This window comes from Gobius niger (assembly GCF_951799975.1).
Source record: "Gobius niger genome assembly, chromosome: 10".
Classification (NCBI taxonomy): domain Eukaryota; kingdom Metazoa; phylum Chordata; class Actinopteri; order Gobiiformes; family Gobiidae; genus Gobius; species Gobius niger.
In genome coordinates this window covers 2,076,916-2,094,300 of record NC_136861.1, presented here as the reverse complement: position 1 = coordinate 2,094,300, position 17,385 = coordinate 2,076,916, and the positions used below count along the sequence as shown (strand labels likewise).

The window sequence follows — 17,385 nt, the reverse complement described above, 5'->3', positions numbered from 1 at the left end:
CTTTGGCTCGCACATTGGAGGAGGTGGCTTCGCAATGTGAACGAGTGGAGGAGCAGTTGGCAGCAATGAGTGTTACCCGGGAGAGAAAAGAAGAGGACACCGTCAACCGGATCGCAACGAGCAAGAAAGGAAAGTACATGAAGCCAAAAGTAAAAATGAAAGAATAAAATAAAACGGACAGACAGTGTTACAGGTGTGGATGTACTGATCACATGGGTAAGGATCCAAAAGGCCCAGCACGAGGACAAACATGTCGCAAATGCAATGGTAAAGACCATTTCTCAAAAATGTGTCATAAGACATAAGAAACAAAATGTGAATGTTGTTGAACAAGATGATTATGCATTCATTGTAAAAGATGAGGATGTACCTGAGAAACTAACTTTTTACTGTGGGGGAGTTGAGTTATAAATGCTAATAGATTCTAGTGCTACTAGTAATATAATGGGTGAAAAGTATGGGAAAAGCTAAAGGCTGAAAAGATAAAGTGTCATTCATATGTACCCAAAGAGCAGAGGAATTTGCATGCATATTCCTCAACCCAGTCACTATCTGTTAAAGGTGCATTCAGATGTGTAATCCATATTGGTGATAGCACTGAGGAGGCCGAGTTTATTGTGATGAAAGGCAATGGTGAACCACTCCTGGGCAAAAAGACTGCTGTTAAGTTAAGGGTGTTAGGTGAACATGTGGCGGCTGTCACAGCTCTTAAGCACACTCTTAGAGAGCAGTACCCAAAGTGTTTAAAGGAGTAGGGAAACTAACCACTAAACAGATAAGCCTGTACATTGACCCAAATGTGAAACCAGTTGCTCAACCACTGACGTGCAAACCCTACCATTTTAGGGATGCAATGGAGAAAAAGATAAACAAACTGATTGACATTGGACATGGACATTGTAGAGCGTGTAGAAGGACCTACACCTTGTAGTTGTACTCCCAAAGAGATGTGATAAAGATATCCGGATGTGCTTAGACATGAGAAAAGCAAATGAGGCAATAGTCAGAGAAAGATACCCTATCCCCACAGTGGACGAAATACTTCAATCTTCAGCAAGCTAGATCTTAAATGGGGCTACCATCAGTTGGAGTTCAGAGAGATCACAACATTTGCAGTGCACAAAGGAGTTTACAGATACAAAAGACTAATATTTGGAGTCTCGTCAGCCAGTGAGCAATACCAGCACAAGATCGCTAATGCACTGTCAGGCATTAAAGAAGTTGAGAACATCTCATATGACGTGATCATACATGCACTGGGCCAGGAAACACATGACAAGAGCTTGCATGCTGTCATGAAGAGACTTTCTGAATGTGGATTGACACTAAACCCAAAAAAGTGCCAGTTCAACATGGTCAGACTTGTATTCATGGGAATACTACTGACACAAAGAGGCATTGGACCAACAGAAGAAAGAGTGAGAGCTGCGATGGAAGCCAGAGAGCCTGCTGCAGACTGCTGCAGAGGTGAGAAGCTCTCTCGGACTGGTGGGATGTTGTTAGATTCAAGTTGAGCCTCACGGAGCGGCATGTTGTTTGGTCCGCCCTGATTAATAAAGCAACCAGAGTAATACACTTGTCGTGACTGAATTCAGAGTGCAGCGCCTAATTAAGTAACAAGGTTAGCACACAACAAACACAACATCATTAGTCATGATGTAGTGTAGAACCAGGGAATGGAGTTAAATATTATTATTACTTGCTCTAAACTCTTTTTGCACCGCATCAGCTACAAGCTTGTTTTGTAATATGTAGAACTGCAATGTCTCTGTCAAATAATTGAATAAATAAAATGAAATCCTCTTTATTTCGTAGCCTATTCTAAGTGTTGTTTTCACACCGTTTTATAATATAACACGAGGGGGTAATTTATAAAAACTTGATTTAACATTTGATATGGTGTGTATGATGGTATACGAGCCACAAAACTGGAATGTAAGTGAGAGAGTGCTACGTGAGTACAGTTTGTCTTAAGTTTTAAACTCTGTGTAAATGCTTTTGTGTCATATCTCATTCTCATCATATGGTCTTTGTGTTGTGTGTAAATCTGCCACAAAAGCTTCATGTCCCAGGAACAGCCAAAGGCAGTGTGTCAACTAATATTAATCCGTGTAGCATTCATTCATTCCATTTTGGACTTAAAATCGAGAATGGAGAATTATTTTGTCATTGGATAATGTAGGTGTGTGCAGTAGCGCCTTCACGTCACCAGGCGGCATTCAGTTGTTTTGGGGAGGTGTTTGTTTAGTGTTTCCTTAGCACCTATGGGATCACCATGATTTTCTTCATAATGATTAATCTCGATTTTTGATTAGATTTTTCTGTTTTGGTAACAAAAACAATAAATGTGGGTTTGATCTGACGATTCTTTTACATCTTTCTGCAGAGCGTTTTTGCAGCTTTCTTTGTGTTCAGAGGGACGATGGCTCTTGAGATGAAATAAGTTTGTTGTATTACCCAGCTTTGTGCAAACGATCCATTGGCAGTTGTTACAGATGTTTTCCCTCTGTAAACAAGTTTGCGCTTCCACACGATTATTGAGATCGACCTTTATTAATATCGCGATTAAATTAATTGGAACACAATTACAGAGGAATCACCCTCCTTAGCCTCCCCGGTAAGGTCTACTCCGGGGTGCTGGAGAGGAGGATCCGGCCGATAGTTGAACCTCGGATCCAGGAGGAACAATGCGGTTTTCGTCCTGGTCGTGGCACACTGGACCAACTCTATACCCTTCATCGGGTGCTCGAGGGTTCGTGGGAGTTCGCCCAACCAGTCCACATGTGTTTTGTGGATCTGGAGAAAGCGTTCGACCGCGTCCCTCGTGGTGCCCTGTGGGGGGTGCTCCGGGAGTATGGGGTCCGGGGCCCTCTGCTAAGGGCTGTCCGTTCCCTGTATGACACAGCAGGAGCTTGGTTCGCATTGCCGGCAGTAAGTCAGACCTGTTCCCGGTGCGTGTTGGTCTCCGCCAGGGCTGCCCTTTGTCACCGGTTCTGTTCATTACTTTTATGGACAGAATTTCTAGGCGCAGCCAGGGGCCGGAGGGCGTCCGGTTTGGGAGCCTCAGAGTCTCATCTCTGCTGTTTGCGGACGATGTTGTTCTGATGGCTTCAACAAACCAGGACCTTCAGCTGCTCTGGGGCGGTTTGCAGCCGAGTGTGTAGCGGCCAGGATGAGGATCAGCACCTCCAAATCCGAGGCCATGGTTCTCCACCGGAAAAAGGTGGCTTCCCCTCTTCAGGTCGGTGGGGAGTCCTTGCCTCAAGTGGAGGAGTTCAAGTATCTCGGGGTCTTGTTCACGAGTGAGGGACGGATGGAGCGTGAGATGGACAGACGGATCGGTGCGGCGTCAGCAGTGATGCGGTCGCTGTATCGGTCTGTCGTGGTGAAGAGGGGGCTGAGTCGGGGCAAAGCTCTCGATTTACCGATCGATCTACGTTCCCACCCTCACCTATGGTCATGAGATTTGGGTAATGACCGAAAGAACAAGATCGCGAATACAAGCGGCCGAAATGAGTTTCCTTCGCAGGGTGGCTGGGCGCACCCTTCGAGATCGGGTGAGGAGCTCAGTTACCCGGGAGGAGCTCGGAGTAGAGTCGCTGCTCCTTCACGTCGAAAGGAGCCAGCTGAGGTGGCTCGGGCATCTGTTCCGGATGCCTCCTGGTCGCCTCCCGCGGGAGGTGTTCCAGGCATGTCCTAGTGGGACAAGGCCTCGTGGAAGACCCAGGACACGGTGGTGGGACTATGTCTCCGAGCTGGCCTGGTGTCGCCTCGGGGTCCCCCCAGAACAGCTGGAGGAGGTGTGTGTGGATCGGGAAGTTTGGGCATCTCTGCTGAGACTGCTGCCCCCGCGACCCGGCCCCGGATAAAGCGGAAGAAAATGGATGGATGGATGGATGGCGATTAAATTAAAAGTGAATGAATTGTCCAGCCCCAGCTCCTCCTCATTCCTTTCGTCAGTCACAGTCGGCTCCAGTGGCTCAACAACTCGACCATGATCTAAACCAGAATGTGCTTCTGTCTTTGCCGTCAGGATGTCATCAATACCAGAATTTTGAATCAAATCAACACCTGATATGTTGAAAATCACAAAACACAATGGGATGTCTGTGTCTAGAGACCAATGCGTCTCAGACCAATGCCAATATGCGCCGTCAATATGATTGGCTGATTTTAAGACATGTGTCATCTTTAATCCTGTGTATGAAGCTTCTAAAGTGTACACAAGCTTGTGACAGATTTTAATGGTGAGGCTGAGGAATTTTTTTTTTTTACTTTTGGTCTGATACATATCGGCCGACTGATATATCGGTCGACCTCTATTTGTGTCCACACCTGTTTTAGTCGCAAACATGCTGTAGTTGAGGGAGCCCCCCCCCCCCCGCCAGGCCGCCTTCCCAATAGCAAATCCATTTTATTGTGGGTGGATGCTTTCATGGAAACAGGGAATATGTCCAAAAGAAAGAAAGGACCGAGGAGGACCGCCATAACACCTGAAATGGTCAAACCAGTTTGTCTGGCTTTGAGCGCTCTGCTCATGAACATGCAGTTGGCCATGGCAGCGTCTTATCCTTCCATCTTCACCCACAAAATGATTTACATTCTTTTGAGAGACGCCCTCCCCTGTGTGGTATCTCAAATCACTGATTTATAACGATCGTCCACAGACCCTGGAGACCTGCAGAAAAACATCTGAACTGTCTAAATCAGTCTGTTTACAATGGAGGCTTTTGAAAACTGTTATACATTTAAATAGATAGACTTATTTGTGACCGTTCATAAAGGTAATTGCATTTGGAACAAATGACTTCTTATATGTTTTTGTGAGCCAGGGGACTTTAAAGGGCCCTCCCGATGGGAGCAGCATAAGGAGCTATGGAGTGGATGTGAGGGGTCCTTAGTGATCTGGACCTTCCTCATCACTGAGCGACTGTAGAGTTCAGACAGAGGAGTTTGAGCGACTGCAGAGTTCAGATAGAGGGGTTTGAGCGACTGCAGAGTTCAGACAGAGGGGTTTGAGCGACTGCAGAGTTCAGACAGAGGGGTTTGAGCGACTGCAGAGTTCAGACAGAGGGGTTTGAGCGACTGCAGAGTTCAGACAGAGGGGTTTGAGCGACTGCAGAGTTCAGACAGAGGGGTTTGAGCGACTGCAGAGTTCAGACAGAGGGGTTTGAGCGACTGTAAGTTCAGACAGAGGGGTTTGAGCGACTGTAGAGTTCAGACAGAGGGGTTTGAGCGACTGTAGAGTTCAGACAGAGGTGTTTGAGCGACTGCAGAGTTCAGACAGAGGGGTTTGAGTGACTGTAGAGTTCAGACAGAGGGGTTTGAGCGACTGCAGAGTTCAGACAGAGGGGTTTGAGCGACTGCAGAGTTCAGACAGAGGGGTTTGAGTGACTGTAGAGTTCAGACAGAGAGGTTTGAGTGAATGCAGAGTTCAGACAGAGGGGTTTGAGTGAATGCAGAGTTCAGACAGAGGGGTTTGAGCGACTGCAGAGTTCAGACAGAGGGGTTTGAGCGACTGCAGAGTTCAGACAGAGGGGTTTGAGCGACTGTAGAGTTCAGACAGAGGGGTTTGAGTTGTACCGGTGATTTTTGAGGCCTGAGTGATGATGTGAGAGAGTTTAGATTTGGATTTAACTGTCAGAAAGTTGAACCATGATGTGATTCTAAACATGAGTATGGATTCTATGAGTGATTTGTTGAAATGTTTTTTTTTTATTATGCGTAAAATGACCTCAGCAGAAAGAGGCGCTGCTGTGCCTTTTTTTTGCATGATGGTTAAAAGACAGGCGATAGGTCAACATCTATTTCAGTCCCTAAGTATTTGAAGTACTGCACCTGATCCACTGTTACATATTGTCACATTTGGCTTATATGTTTTAGTTGATAGGACAGTTCAGGGGTAGTTTGGCAGTGCTTATTTAAGTTCAACCCCAGATACAGTGTTGTCCATGCCAATACTGTAGTGTCCCAATGCTGTCATGTGAAACATAGCCACAACTTCTGCATTTCACATTTTAAAATCCTCTTGAACTTAGTGTTATGAACAGTGCCACCTTTCCCAGAATACACAGTCCTGAGCTCTGTGGGCTACAGGAGGATGTTAATCAAAGCAGGACTAAGTGTGTGGGTCGCTGCCCTGTCCTGTCTGAGCGACCAGAGCGACTTAACCGCAGGTGACTAATCCCCCGGCTCATGTGCTCATGCAGGGGACAGTTCCTGAGCTCTCAGCGGGGGGTAATAACTCCCCGTCCTCTAAAGTGTGTTTCTGTGTCAGTGACCACGGTGTTCTGATGTATCGACACATGGAGGGACGGACTGGGGAAATGAAGGAGAGACACTGATTGTTCAAATGTAGAGATTTCAAATTCAAACTTTTACAAGAGATTACTCACATGAATGTGGGAAAAATGTATTGCAAGCAGTAAATAATAATAATAATGATAAAAATAATGCATCAGTTTTATATAGCGCTTTTCTGGACACTCAGATGCTTTACATTGCATTATTCATTCATATTATTCATATTCATCGGCCCCTCCCACCACCAACCACTCACACACTAAACGGTCTACCATCCAAGTACTAGCCAGGCCCTTCCTACTTATCTTCGAGATCTGACAGGATCGGGCAGAGCAAAGGCCAAATAAGACATTCTATATGTAAAAATGTATGATGCAGATCACACAGATCCTCACTGACTACAAGTGAAGCTGAACTTTCCCCCCAAAATGTCACTCAAAAAATCACCAAATGTAGATATCTGTCATGGTAAATACACTCGAGCAGGGGTCACCAACGTATAAACTGAGGGCCACTTCAACAGCATCAAGTTGTTTGAGAGCTACCAGTTAACAAACACTGCTTACTTATAGGATATTGACCCCATATTATATAAAAATAACTTTGTTTTAAGCTCGTACTGAGTCACAAGAACAGAAATAACTGTATTTTTAAGAATCAGATTCAAGAAAATTAAGTGTTTTACACCTTAGAAAAAGTCTCAAGGTCTAATGGGCATGCCCCAAAGGGCACCATGTTGGTGACCCCTGCACTAGAGTATGTTAAATTGTGTGAGAAAGTCAGTTGCTAATCACTGTCGTCTCCCTGTTCCTCCAAACTGCTGAAGCTCTATGGGAAATCCAAACAAAGATCCAAACGAAGATCTGCTTCAGAAAGTAGCCTCTAATTGGCTAATTTATGTTGTGAACCAGAGCCGTTTGTTCCATACGCAGACCCCCTGTATCTATCTGCCAATCCTTTTCGCTGTTCTGAATCTATTCATCTGTGAGCCATTATGTAATGTAATTGGGCTTCAGTCAGTAGTTGTTCACAAATATTGGACAGATTTTCATGAAATAAAATGTGTTTTGAAAATTTCTAATGAGACTTTTAAAGGAGACATGCAATCATCATCAAAATCAACTTAATGGCTTATTAAGCACGTCATAATGTTTCCTTGTCAAAAACAGAACTGCAGAAGTATTTTCTCACACAGTTTTGAGTCATCTTCAGGTTAATCCTGTTCACTTAGGTTCTTTCTTCTTTTTCTGTCTGATTTGTACTTGTTGTTGTGAATCTACTTATACGTTACAGTATGTAATAAACCCTATTTACTATGACCTCTCCATTGTGAGATCAGTAAAGTCAGGCTGAGCTCTGGGTCATATGGAAATACAGAACAAATCCTTTAAAGGAACAGGCCACCGTTTTTCCATACTGAGATATGTTCTTACCTGAGCTTAGACGAGTTCTTTAGGACCTGTCTGGTCTTCACCCGTGCCTTTAGTCACGTAAACACAGCGCAGACGGCGTTAGCATTTAGCCTCTCCCTCTCTCCACTATAGCTCCAAAACTGGTCAAGATCCACATTACTACAAAGTAATGTGGATTTTCTAAGCGGATAAAAGGGGGAACTATATTGTAAGGCGTAATAATAGTCCGAAATCTGCGAAGTAATATCTTCACTTTACTGTGGTGAAGACCAGACAGGTGAAGATCAGACAGGTCCTAAAGACCTCGTCAAAGCTAAGGTAAGAACATATCTCAGTATGTAAAAACGGTGGCCTGTTCCTTTACCCAGTAGTGGGCTGTGCCCATGGGGCCTTCACACACTCATACACTGATACTAAAAATGTCTGTTCACTGTTCAAACTCGATGGCTCTCACTGTGTCATTGATTGACAGCAACAATGTCCAATGAGATGCTTTAATCAAGTCAATCTGCGGGCTGAAGCAGCAACAAAGGGCCAACAATCTAATTGAATGACAATCTAACATTATAAAACATAGAGAACATGTTATTTCAAGGTATACAGTATTTATCTATAATAGGATCAATAATAAAATACATTTGGGCTATTGTAAAATAGTTTGCCTTTAACAGTCCCTGTTGGTTCTAATATCGCACCATCCGTCTCCATAAACCTGAAACCTGTTGTTATTCAAAGATTGTATTGGTAGCACCGCTCTGCTTGTTTTGGGGCTGCTCTACTGTATTGTTGTGAATGTCAAAGCGGAGGGTATTTTTGGAGCACGCTGCTGAAAGTGCTGCGTCTGCGCTCGCTGTGTGGATGAGGATCTTTGTGACAGTGACAGTAGAGACATGAAGTGGGTCTTAAGCCCTATTCATACGTCACTGTGATGTGTGCTTCTCATAGTCATGCACACTGCATGTTGCAGAGTGATCTGTTATATGGCACATGGGGCGACAGTGGCTCAAATAGTCATTTAAAATGGGAAGGTTGGCAATTGGAGCAAGTCATATGGAAAAGTACTGAGACCACTGGGGTCAAACTCATGTTTACTTAATGTGAACAGTTTTGGCCGAAACAGATGAAGCCTTTTTTCATAGAGTAAATATCAATTTGACTTTTTTATTACAAACTCAGATAATGTGTGTTTTTGTAATAAGCTCATGTTAGCTGATAATTCATGTATTACTAATTACTCACAGTGACCAATGGGTTTTTAGTTTAGTTCATTTCATTTATGTACATGAGCATTAATCAGCATGTGAAAAGATACTTTGTACCAGTCTAAGCTCTTGGAGCTAATTCATTTTCATCTCTTCCGCTTAATGTTCCTGTAACAGTGGCTCACTTTTAGGTTCAGTATTTGACTATGTCCTCCACACGACTCAGTGGTATGATATAGACAAATATGTTCTTTCTAATGTATACTGTGAAATATAAGGCGTATAAAGGAGTTGTAAAATAAAATCCATGATCCTATATCGGAGCGGTTCTAACAGGTCTGTGCTGAAAGTGTGTTCACCGCCACGGAGTCACGGACTGGGTTTTCTTAGGGAAAGAACTGGTGTATAATAACACTGAATGATGACAACAATAGAAACAAGAAGAATCACATCCGCGCCATGTCTCCTCTCATAAAACAGTCTCTTTTAATCTATTCACTGTCCTCCACCCAGACTCCAAGGATGGGAAATCTCGGATCATTTCTCATTCTGGGGATAAAATAGTCCAGTGCTCAGACCCACAGGGAAATGGCTAGTCTTGCTGTCAGAAGAGGGAGCTATCTTATTTTGAAATGAAAAATATCTGAGTTTATCGATTGCTAGCCTACTATCTGTCAATGGTCATCATTGGGAAATAGCTCCACCTGGTGGCCGTGTATCATGCACTTTGCGATTTCTTTAACCGGTAATCCCATTAAACTTTATTACACATGTTAAACTGACATGTCAGTTCACACTAGAATCACCGGAGGACTTGAGTTACCCTTAAGGTAAAAGTTGGGGGGAATTTTTACCTTTTTTATCTTCCTTCAGTCATTTTCACTTTTTGCCTGAGGTCACGAGGTCTTTCTAATCCCATGGAATCGGGCACATTGTAAAGGGTAAATGATCAATGCTGGGGCACCCAAAAGAAAAGAATGCTTTTAAGATGAAGTAATGCAGGATATGTCCACTTTAAGCAGGAGCTCCACGAATGGGCCGTCCAGAGTCCGTCTGAGCGTTCGTATCAATGAAAACACTTGCCAGAATCCCTGGATAAACGATTGATTTCCATGGTGTAAGAAAATGACATGTTATGTCAAGTATACTGACCTGTGTGTGTCCCCTTTATAGGACTCTGATGGGCCCGTATGGGGTGGACCGTGCCGTGCACTCGCTGGAGTTTATCGACTGTGAGAACGGCCTGGGTAAGTACCTCAGGATACAGTTCTACTTCAGTAAGAGCCCATGAGACTGAGACACATGAGACTGATCTTTATTTGACAGTGATTGGATTCACAAACCCCCTCCTGGAGCCGCCACCTTAACATGGTGGAGGGGTTTGAGTGTCCGAATGATCCTGGAGCTCTGTTGTCGGGGGCTTCGTGCCCCTGGTAGGGTCTCCCAGGGCAAACAGGTCCAAGGTGACGGGCCAGACAAAGGGCGGTTCAGATGCCCCTAATGACAGACCAACAGGCCCATTTAGTAGTGAGGCCGTCCTTCTGTGGACTCACCACCTGTAGGAGGAGCCATAGGGGCTGGTGCAATGTGATTTAGGCAACTCCAACGGCTAACCCCAAGACCCGGAAACGGAAAAGTGGAAGAAAATGGATGGATGGATGGATGGATGGATGGATGGATGGATGGATGGATGGATGGATGGATGGATGGATTCACAAACCTGACACATTATTCTGATTCTACTGACCAACATTACGCTCAAGTTTTATAATAATATTAATGCATTGTTATCGATGAATAGCCCTTTTCTGACCCTCAGAGATGCTTTACATTGCATTATTCATTCATTATACTTAATGGTGGTAAGCTACTCTTGTAGCCACATCTGCCCTGAGGTAGACTGATGGAAGCAATGCTGTCAACTGGCACCATTGGCCCCTCCGACCACCAACCACTCACTCACTACATTCAGCCAGGCTTCCCGGTTGTTTCCAAAATGGTCTAAACTATAAACTTTAGAATGTTGTGATGTCATAGTAACGCAACCTCTCCATCCATCCATTTTCTTCCACTTGTGCGGTCGTACAGCGGTTAGCGCTCGTGCTTCACAGGTCAAAGGTCCCAGGTTTGATTCCCACCCGGGACGGGGCCTTTCTGTGGAGTTTGCATGTTCTCCCCCAGTCCAGGATGAATGAGTGTGTTTGAGTGTGTGGTGTGTTCATTAACATGCACTGTCCCGACCAAATAAACCAATAAATAAATACATTATTAATGGTTTATTAAATAGACAGTTATTTAGATCAGTGGTTCTTTACCTGGGGGTCGGGACCCCCAAGGGGTCGCCAGATCATTTAGATCAAATCTTTCATTAGCATATAGTCTAATGTTTTATTGTAGCATGTATTTTACCAGAGGGACATTATTTGATCGTAGTTTGATGAATTTTATTTCAGCCTTTTTTTTTTCTTTTTTTTTAAAGAATTATGTAGGCTAATGTTCCTATTTTTCACGGTGTGACCCAGGTGGGGGGGGGGGGGGGGGGGTCACGAACCCCTTTACTTGTTATAATGGGGGTCGCGGCTCCAAGAGGTTGAGAACCACTGATTTAGATTATTATTGAAATTATTATTATTATTATTATTATTATTATTATTATTATTATCATTATTATTATTATTATTATTAATACATTATGATTTAATGGTTTATTAAATAATAATAAATATAAAAGTATTATTTATAAACCAATAAATAATAAATGTATTTAATAATACAGAGAAAGGTACTCGAAACCGTTTTTCTTCCACTCTTGCAACAACATCTCCACTTCAGTCGCTCCTACAGCCTCCACACAGGCTCGGACTCAACCATATATTGACGTGTTTTTTTTTTTTCAGAGGGATTTTTTATATTTAATTCCTGCCTGATATATTGTGCTTTGAACCCCCAACAAAACAAGGCTGTACTCCCTGTCCCATATCTTTTACATTCAAAATGATCCGGGTCCCAAACAAACGAAGAGAAGCTCAGGTTTGAGAAAAGGACGAGTTACTGATGCGAGTTCAAAACATCATGTTTGTTGTAAATCCTGCCCCAAAGGAAACGCCTGTGGTTGTAAGGTACAAGCTTTTATCCTGGAGCTAAAGGCTAGTCCTGCTAAATAATGATAATATAAAATGTCAACTCAGTGAAATTTTAACCTTGCTTTGGTTTTAACTTTAATTTTGTGTTAGCCGTTAGCCTCAAGACAAAAACTCCAGTGAAGTCGTTCCGTCTCACTAATGTTTTTAACCTGCTCCAGTCACATCCGAACTTTGACTCGCTGTCCTTTACTAAATCTTGAGCTGTTAAATGTTTCGTTTGAGCAGCAAAGAATGTGTAGCTCTACATAGTGGAGCTATTTTGACCCGTTTTCCAATGTGTAAAACAAGTGACAGTGTTTTCAGCTGCTAAAAAGTTCTTTCTCCTATTAAATAACACGGTGACCGGAAGTGGTTTACTCACTTATGGAATGCGGAAGTTGTTAGCGCATAACCCCTATTGTTAAACACTATTTACTTTCATATAAATGTGTCATTATATTAATGTTTAATGAACTCCACAAGTTACATGAGTAATCAGTGTTCCTAAAACACTTGAAAGCTAAATAGCTATAAATACACTTTGCCTCTGTTACTTGTATAATGACACAGATTAACAATAATAAATACATTTGTTGTTGAACTCATGTTTCTATATAACTATTGAATCATTTAGGTGCAAAAAAACTGTTGTTTTTGGTTTTCAGTTCAAATGCGATTTATTGCGATTAATTAATTACAGAGCAGTATTTAACACCACCAGTATTTACCGATGCTTTAACAGTGTGCACTGCAGTCGCCCAATGAGAAACGGTCAAATGAAACACATTATAACGAAATGTGGCTTTACTAAGACTCTATTACATTTAACTAATGCGGTGTAGGCCCCACTAACCACTATGGTGTACTTTACCAGGCAAATTAAAAAAAACATATGAATCACTGTTGGTCTGGTGGACACTGCACATTCTGATCTTCTTCTCATACTTGTACATGAGTGCTGATCTCAGCGTGCACCATGAAGACGCTACTTTTCCATTACACAATGAGCAGAGAGCTACTTACTGTATGCTTCAAAGACACTTGTGTAACTCCTCACCCTGGAGAGTTTGTGGCCAAGAACAAAATGAAAGAAAATGACTTAAATTTGGTCCCTTTTCTTTATTTGCCTAATTGGTTTGCATTTCTGTTGAAAATGTTCAGAACAAAAAGAAACTACAAAGCCTTTGGCGAGCGAGAGAGTTTTGGGACAAACTCCTTTCCTCATCTGAACCAGACCAGGAGGAGTTTTAGCATCTGTTCAGGAGCTTATTGATGATAAAGGTGTAGAGATGTTTGATAAATGATGAGCGAGGTATTTACCAAAGCAATAGTGCTCAGACTGGGTAAGACCTTTCCCCGTTTTACCCTCAGCGTCTGTGGACATGTGAAGGACAGAGTGAATGTGTGAGTGGCTCCTGCATGAGAAGTGAGTTACCATTTAGTGTAAAATACAATATTTGCAACATAATATGGTTTCATTACGCACTGAAGCGAGAATTGAATGACATCGTTAATGTTTATTACAAAAGGGTTAGGGTTAGGGTCATGGCAAACGTAAAATCGTATGCCTTAGATGACTCTGATTTAAGATTTGAAGAGATCTTTTAGTCCTGATTCCGCCCCTCGTCCCGGGTTGTTTCGGTGGTAAAAGTGTAGCAGTGACCGTTGCTTATCCCGGTGCGTCCTGCGAGTCCAGCTGTCGCGGTTAGCGTGTGCCGTATCGGGCTCCTGAGTGAGGTGTGTCTGGACAGAAGTAGGTCAGCGCTTAAAGCCCTAACCCACTTCTGCGTGAGGGCGTGTGGGCCGGAGACACAGCAGACTGGGGCTAATCCGCCAACAGCACCACGGGACAGGCCCCAGCAGCCCTATTGTCAGACCAAACAACATCCACTTCACACGGGGCAAGATCTGCATATTGTGGACCTCCGGGCTTCTCTTTTTCAGAGGGGACATGTCTTATCTAGGTTTATACGTAACACATTTCAATCAGCAATGTCATTTCACTGCTCCTACAGGTCGCCCCAGCGGCTTCCAGGACGGGTCAAATGTAGAGACGATTTTCCCCATGGGAATTGAGTATACCTTAACCTGAACCTTTTGTAAAGGTTCCTCCTGCACATGACCAGGCTGTGGTGAATGATAGATCCAGTGTGCCAGACAAATGTGTAAGATCCAATCTACAAGCAGACTGTTGTCCAGGAACTGCCCAAACACGAGTGTGTGTTCAGCTCTGTCTGAAGACAAACCCAAACATCACACTTTACACACACATGGCCCACATGAGACAATGCACTGCTTTTCTTTTACTTTTAAAAAAAATATTTTATTATAAAGCAACTTTGAAGATTTAGAAAGCATTGCAGATTTTATTCTGAGATTACAAATACTGCCTAATGATGAACATTTAGGATATTTTATATAAAAATCATTATTTTTCTATATACTTGCCCCGTGACAGAACCGTTACACCCATAGCATTGAAGCGTTTGCTATTTTGGCTTAAAATCACACAAACAGTTAAAGGGGCAAATTAAATACTGAGAATTTCATCAAACCAGTTGAATGTGCACTGGACCAGACTTTTTGTATATTTTTATGAACTTATGACATAAGATAAAGAAATTAGGGACGCACCGATACGGGTATCGGTTATCGGGCTGATACCACATGCTTGTACTCATACTTATACTCATTCATCAGGTCCCGATACCAGGAACCGATACCACTTGATGTGTGGCCGGCGCTCCTACAGGACTCACCTCTCAGCTGAGGAGAGAAAATAACAACAAACTGGTTTAGTTTAAATCCAATATTCCACATAGAGCTGACTTTATTACAGACGACACTCCCTGAATCAGAGTCTGAGCTGGATTTAACCAGAGCTAAATGTTGTTAGTGCTGCAGCGTCTGCAGTGTTTACAACATACAGGCTAATGTTGCCGCTAACTAGCCGCTAACTCGCGGCTAACAGTTTTCGCAATTCTTACACTGTTTTATGTCCAGGGCTTATTCATCTGAAAAACTAACCCAGTGACTAAAAAATCCTCAGAAAATCCAAATGAAAGACATACAGTATGTTTATATTGAGCCAAAATGTGTTTTGATGTAACTTCTCTTAAAAGTGTCGCCTACTTTACTCAAGGAAATGTAAATGAGTAAATGCACTAATTACCAGCCAATCTGCTGTGAAAAAGTAAATACTACGTTCCTACTGTGTCCATGAACTGTGGGTCTGAGTCCCGGTCGGGACAGTCTCTCTTATCCTGTTTATATGAAGCCAACCCAAGAGCAGAAAAGCGCATTATGGAAATCTCTCTTTCTCTGCAGATCATGTACAGTATCTGCAGCGCTCGCCAAGTCTTAGCGTTTCTTTCTTTTATCGTTGGGCTGTCACGTGCGCGCTCACGTGCGCGCTCACGTGCGCGCTGTCAGGGACATGCCCTCGATGGCTCACTACAAGAATAAAGACATGAAAGTGCTAGTTATCAGATGGTTCGAGGGGCGGGAAGAGAGAGAGTCGCCCTCTTTCAACATCCCATAATTACCCCCCGTCCTCAGATACGGCGCCAATTAGAGCTCACTGTGTTCTGTACGAGGGCCTGGGAGAAACGCCTGAGGACGAGGAGACAGAGGACACTTCAACTCACTAATGTTGCTCCACTTTCTGTTCTCTTAACCCCCACCTGAACCGAGCACACTTTCTACAGCTTGGCTTTACCCAAATCTAAAAGCTTCTTGAAAAAAGTGTTCAAATAGCAACAAGAATGAGGATGAAAATGCAACAAGAATAACACAATGAAAAAGTGCTGAAAAAGCAAAAAAAGATTTGACAAAAAGATCTAAGATGTTTCTGAGATGGTGGAGGATTTAATGTGAGCCCGGCGTCGCCCTCTTGGCTGCTCCGCAGCACAGGTGTGCTGATGGCAACAAAGTCATGTGGTGGGGCGAGGTGGCTATCAATTTGGGGAAATAAAAGCACACATATAAAAACACCTCAAATGGCGCCACCTCACAAGGACTAACACAAACAGGGCATCAGAGGAGACAGGAGGACGGACAGATATCACCAAGCAGGAGCATGGACATTGTGCGGCGTGTTTGCCTGGATTAATGGAGATTTCTCGACAGAAATTGAGAATCGAGATGAATAAAGTATAACTTAACTGATCACAGGACTTGTTGTGGTCCGTGGCACTTTGACTACACATGTCTTTGCCAGACAATACGGTTCTAAGATTTTACACTTAACACAATATATATATTCTTTAAGATTTCAGGATTCTTGAGAGGGGCTATTAAACCTGCCATTACCTCCTGGCCCAGGTGAATTCAATACTTGTTAACTTCACTTAGTCCATGCACTTTGGATAAGCAGCAGTTTCACCTCATTTTTGCGATGTGCGCCGTGGTGGAAAACTCAGGCTCTTTACCCTTGTGCAGGGGCACAGATGACTCTATGGCCTGAGACAAACAGGGGGACTGATGTAAACTTTGTTGGGAGGGACGAGAGAAGCAGCAGAAAAAGATAAACCATTGTCAGAATTTCACTCTGGGAAGGTAAACTCCTGTCTGTGGCCAACTCGCTGTTATCCTGCTAGCAAGAATCACGTTTGCTCTCTCTCTCCCAACACAGACATCTGTGTTTTATTTTATTTTTGATTAATGGATAAATCATGTGTCAAAGCGCTGCTCGGTTTGAGAAAAGCCTTGGCGTCGCTTTAGATGAAGATGTGCTCGTTAAGTATTAATAAGCATTAGTAATCATTTTAGGGTTAGGTTAAGGGTTGGCTCTGAATAAGTGTATTATTAATGGCCTATTAGTATGTTAAAGCAGTACTAAGTAACTCTTGCCCCGAGAGGCCATAAGCGCAACTGCAGGTGTCGTAGCAAGTTGCGATTTTTTAACTTATTAATTGTCAATGGAGAGTAAATACTTTGCTGACAGAAAAGGCGAAGGGAGAGTGATATTGTACATCCAATTATTAAATGGAAATATTTTTTTTTCACTCAAACTTGGCTGTAAATAATGTTTAAAGTGACGCTAGCCCACAGTTAGCTTTGCCCGTTAGCCTGTTAGTTTCTTCTTCATGATTCTATTAGTGTGTATTGGTGGCTCCGGTCCGGTGGCAGGCAAGTTGCAAACATGGTTTTCTGGCCAGAGACACCAGGGGGAGATGAAAGACCCCCCACTATCCCATAAACACTTGTGTTACCCACACAGGGACTACGGAAAGGATTTATTAAGGCAAACACGTTACTTAGTACTGATTTAACAGATGAAAGTATAATAAGCAGTGTGTTAAAACTTTCGATATTATTAATGCTTATTAATACTTAACAAGAACA

The 17,385-nt window shown here is 43.0% G+C and overlaps 1 protein-coding gene across 3 annotated transcripts in view; it reads left to right on the top strand.

Moving 5' to 3' along the window:
- LOC306968705 (syntaxin-binding protein 4) overlaps positions 1 to 17,385 on the top strand; it is an 83,363-nt gene that overhangs the window by 17,959 nt on the left and 48,019 nt on the right. For all 3 annotated transcript variants that reach the window (XM_079564184.1, XM_079564183.1, XM_079564182.1), the window contains exon 2: positions 10,091 to 10,164. In XM_079564184.1, coding sequence (XP_079420310.1) covers positions 10,091 to 10,164 — 74 coding nt within the window. The remainder of the gene's footprint in view (positions 1 to 10,090; positions 10,165 to 17,385) is intronic.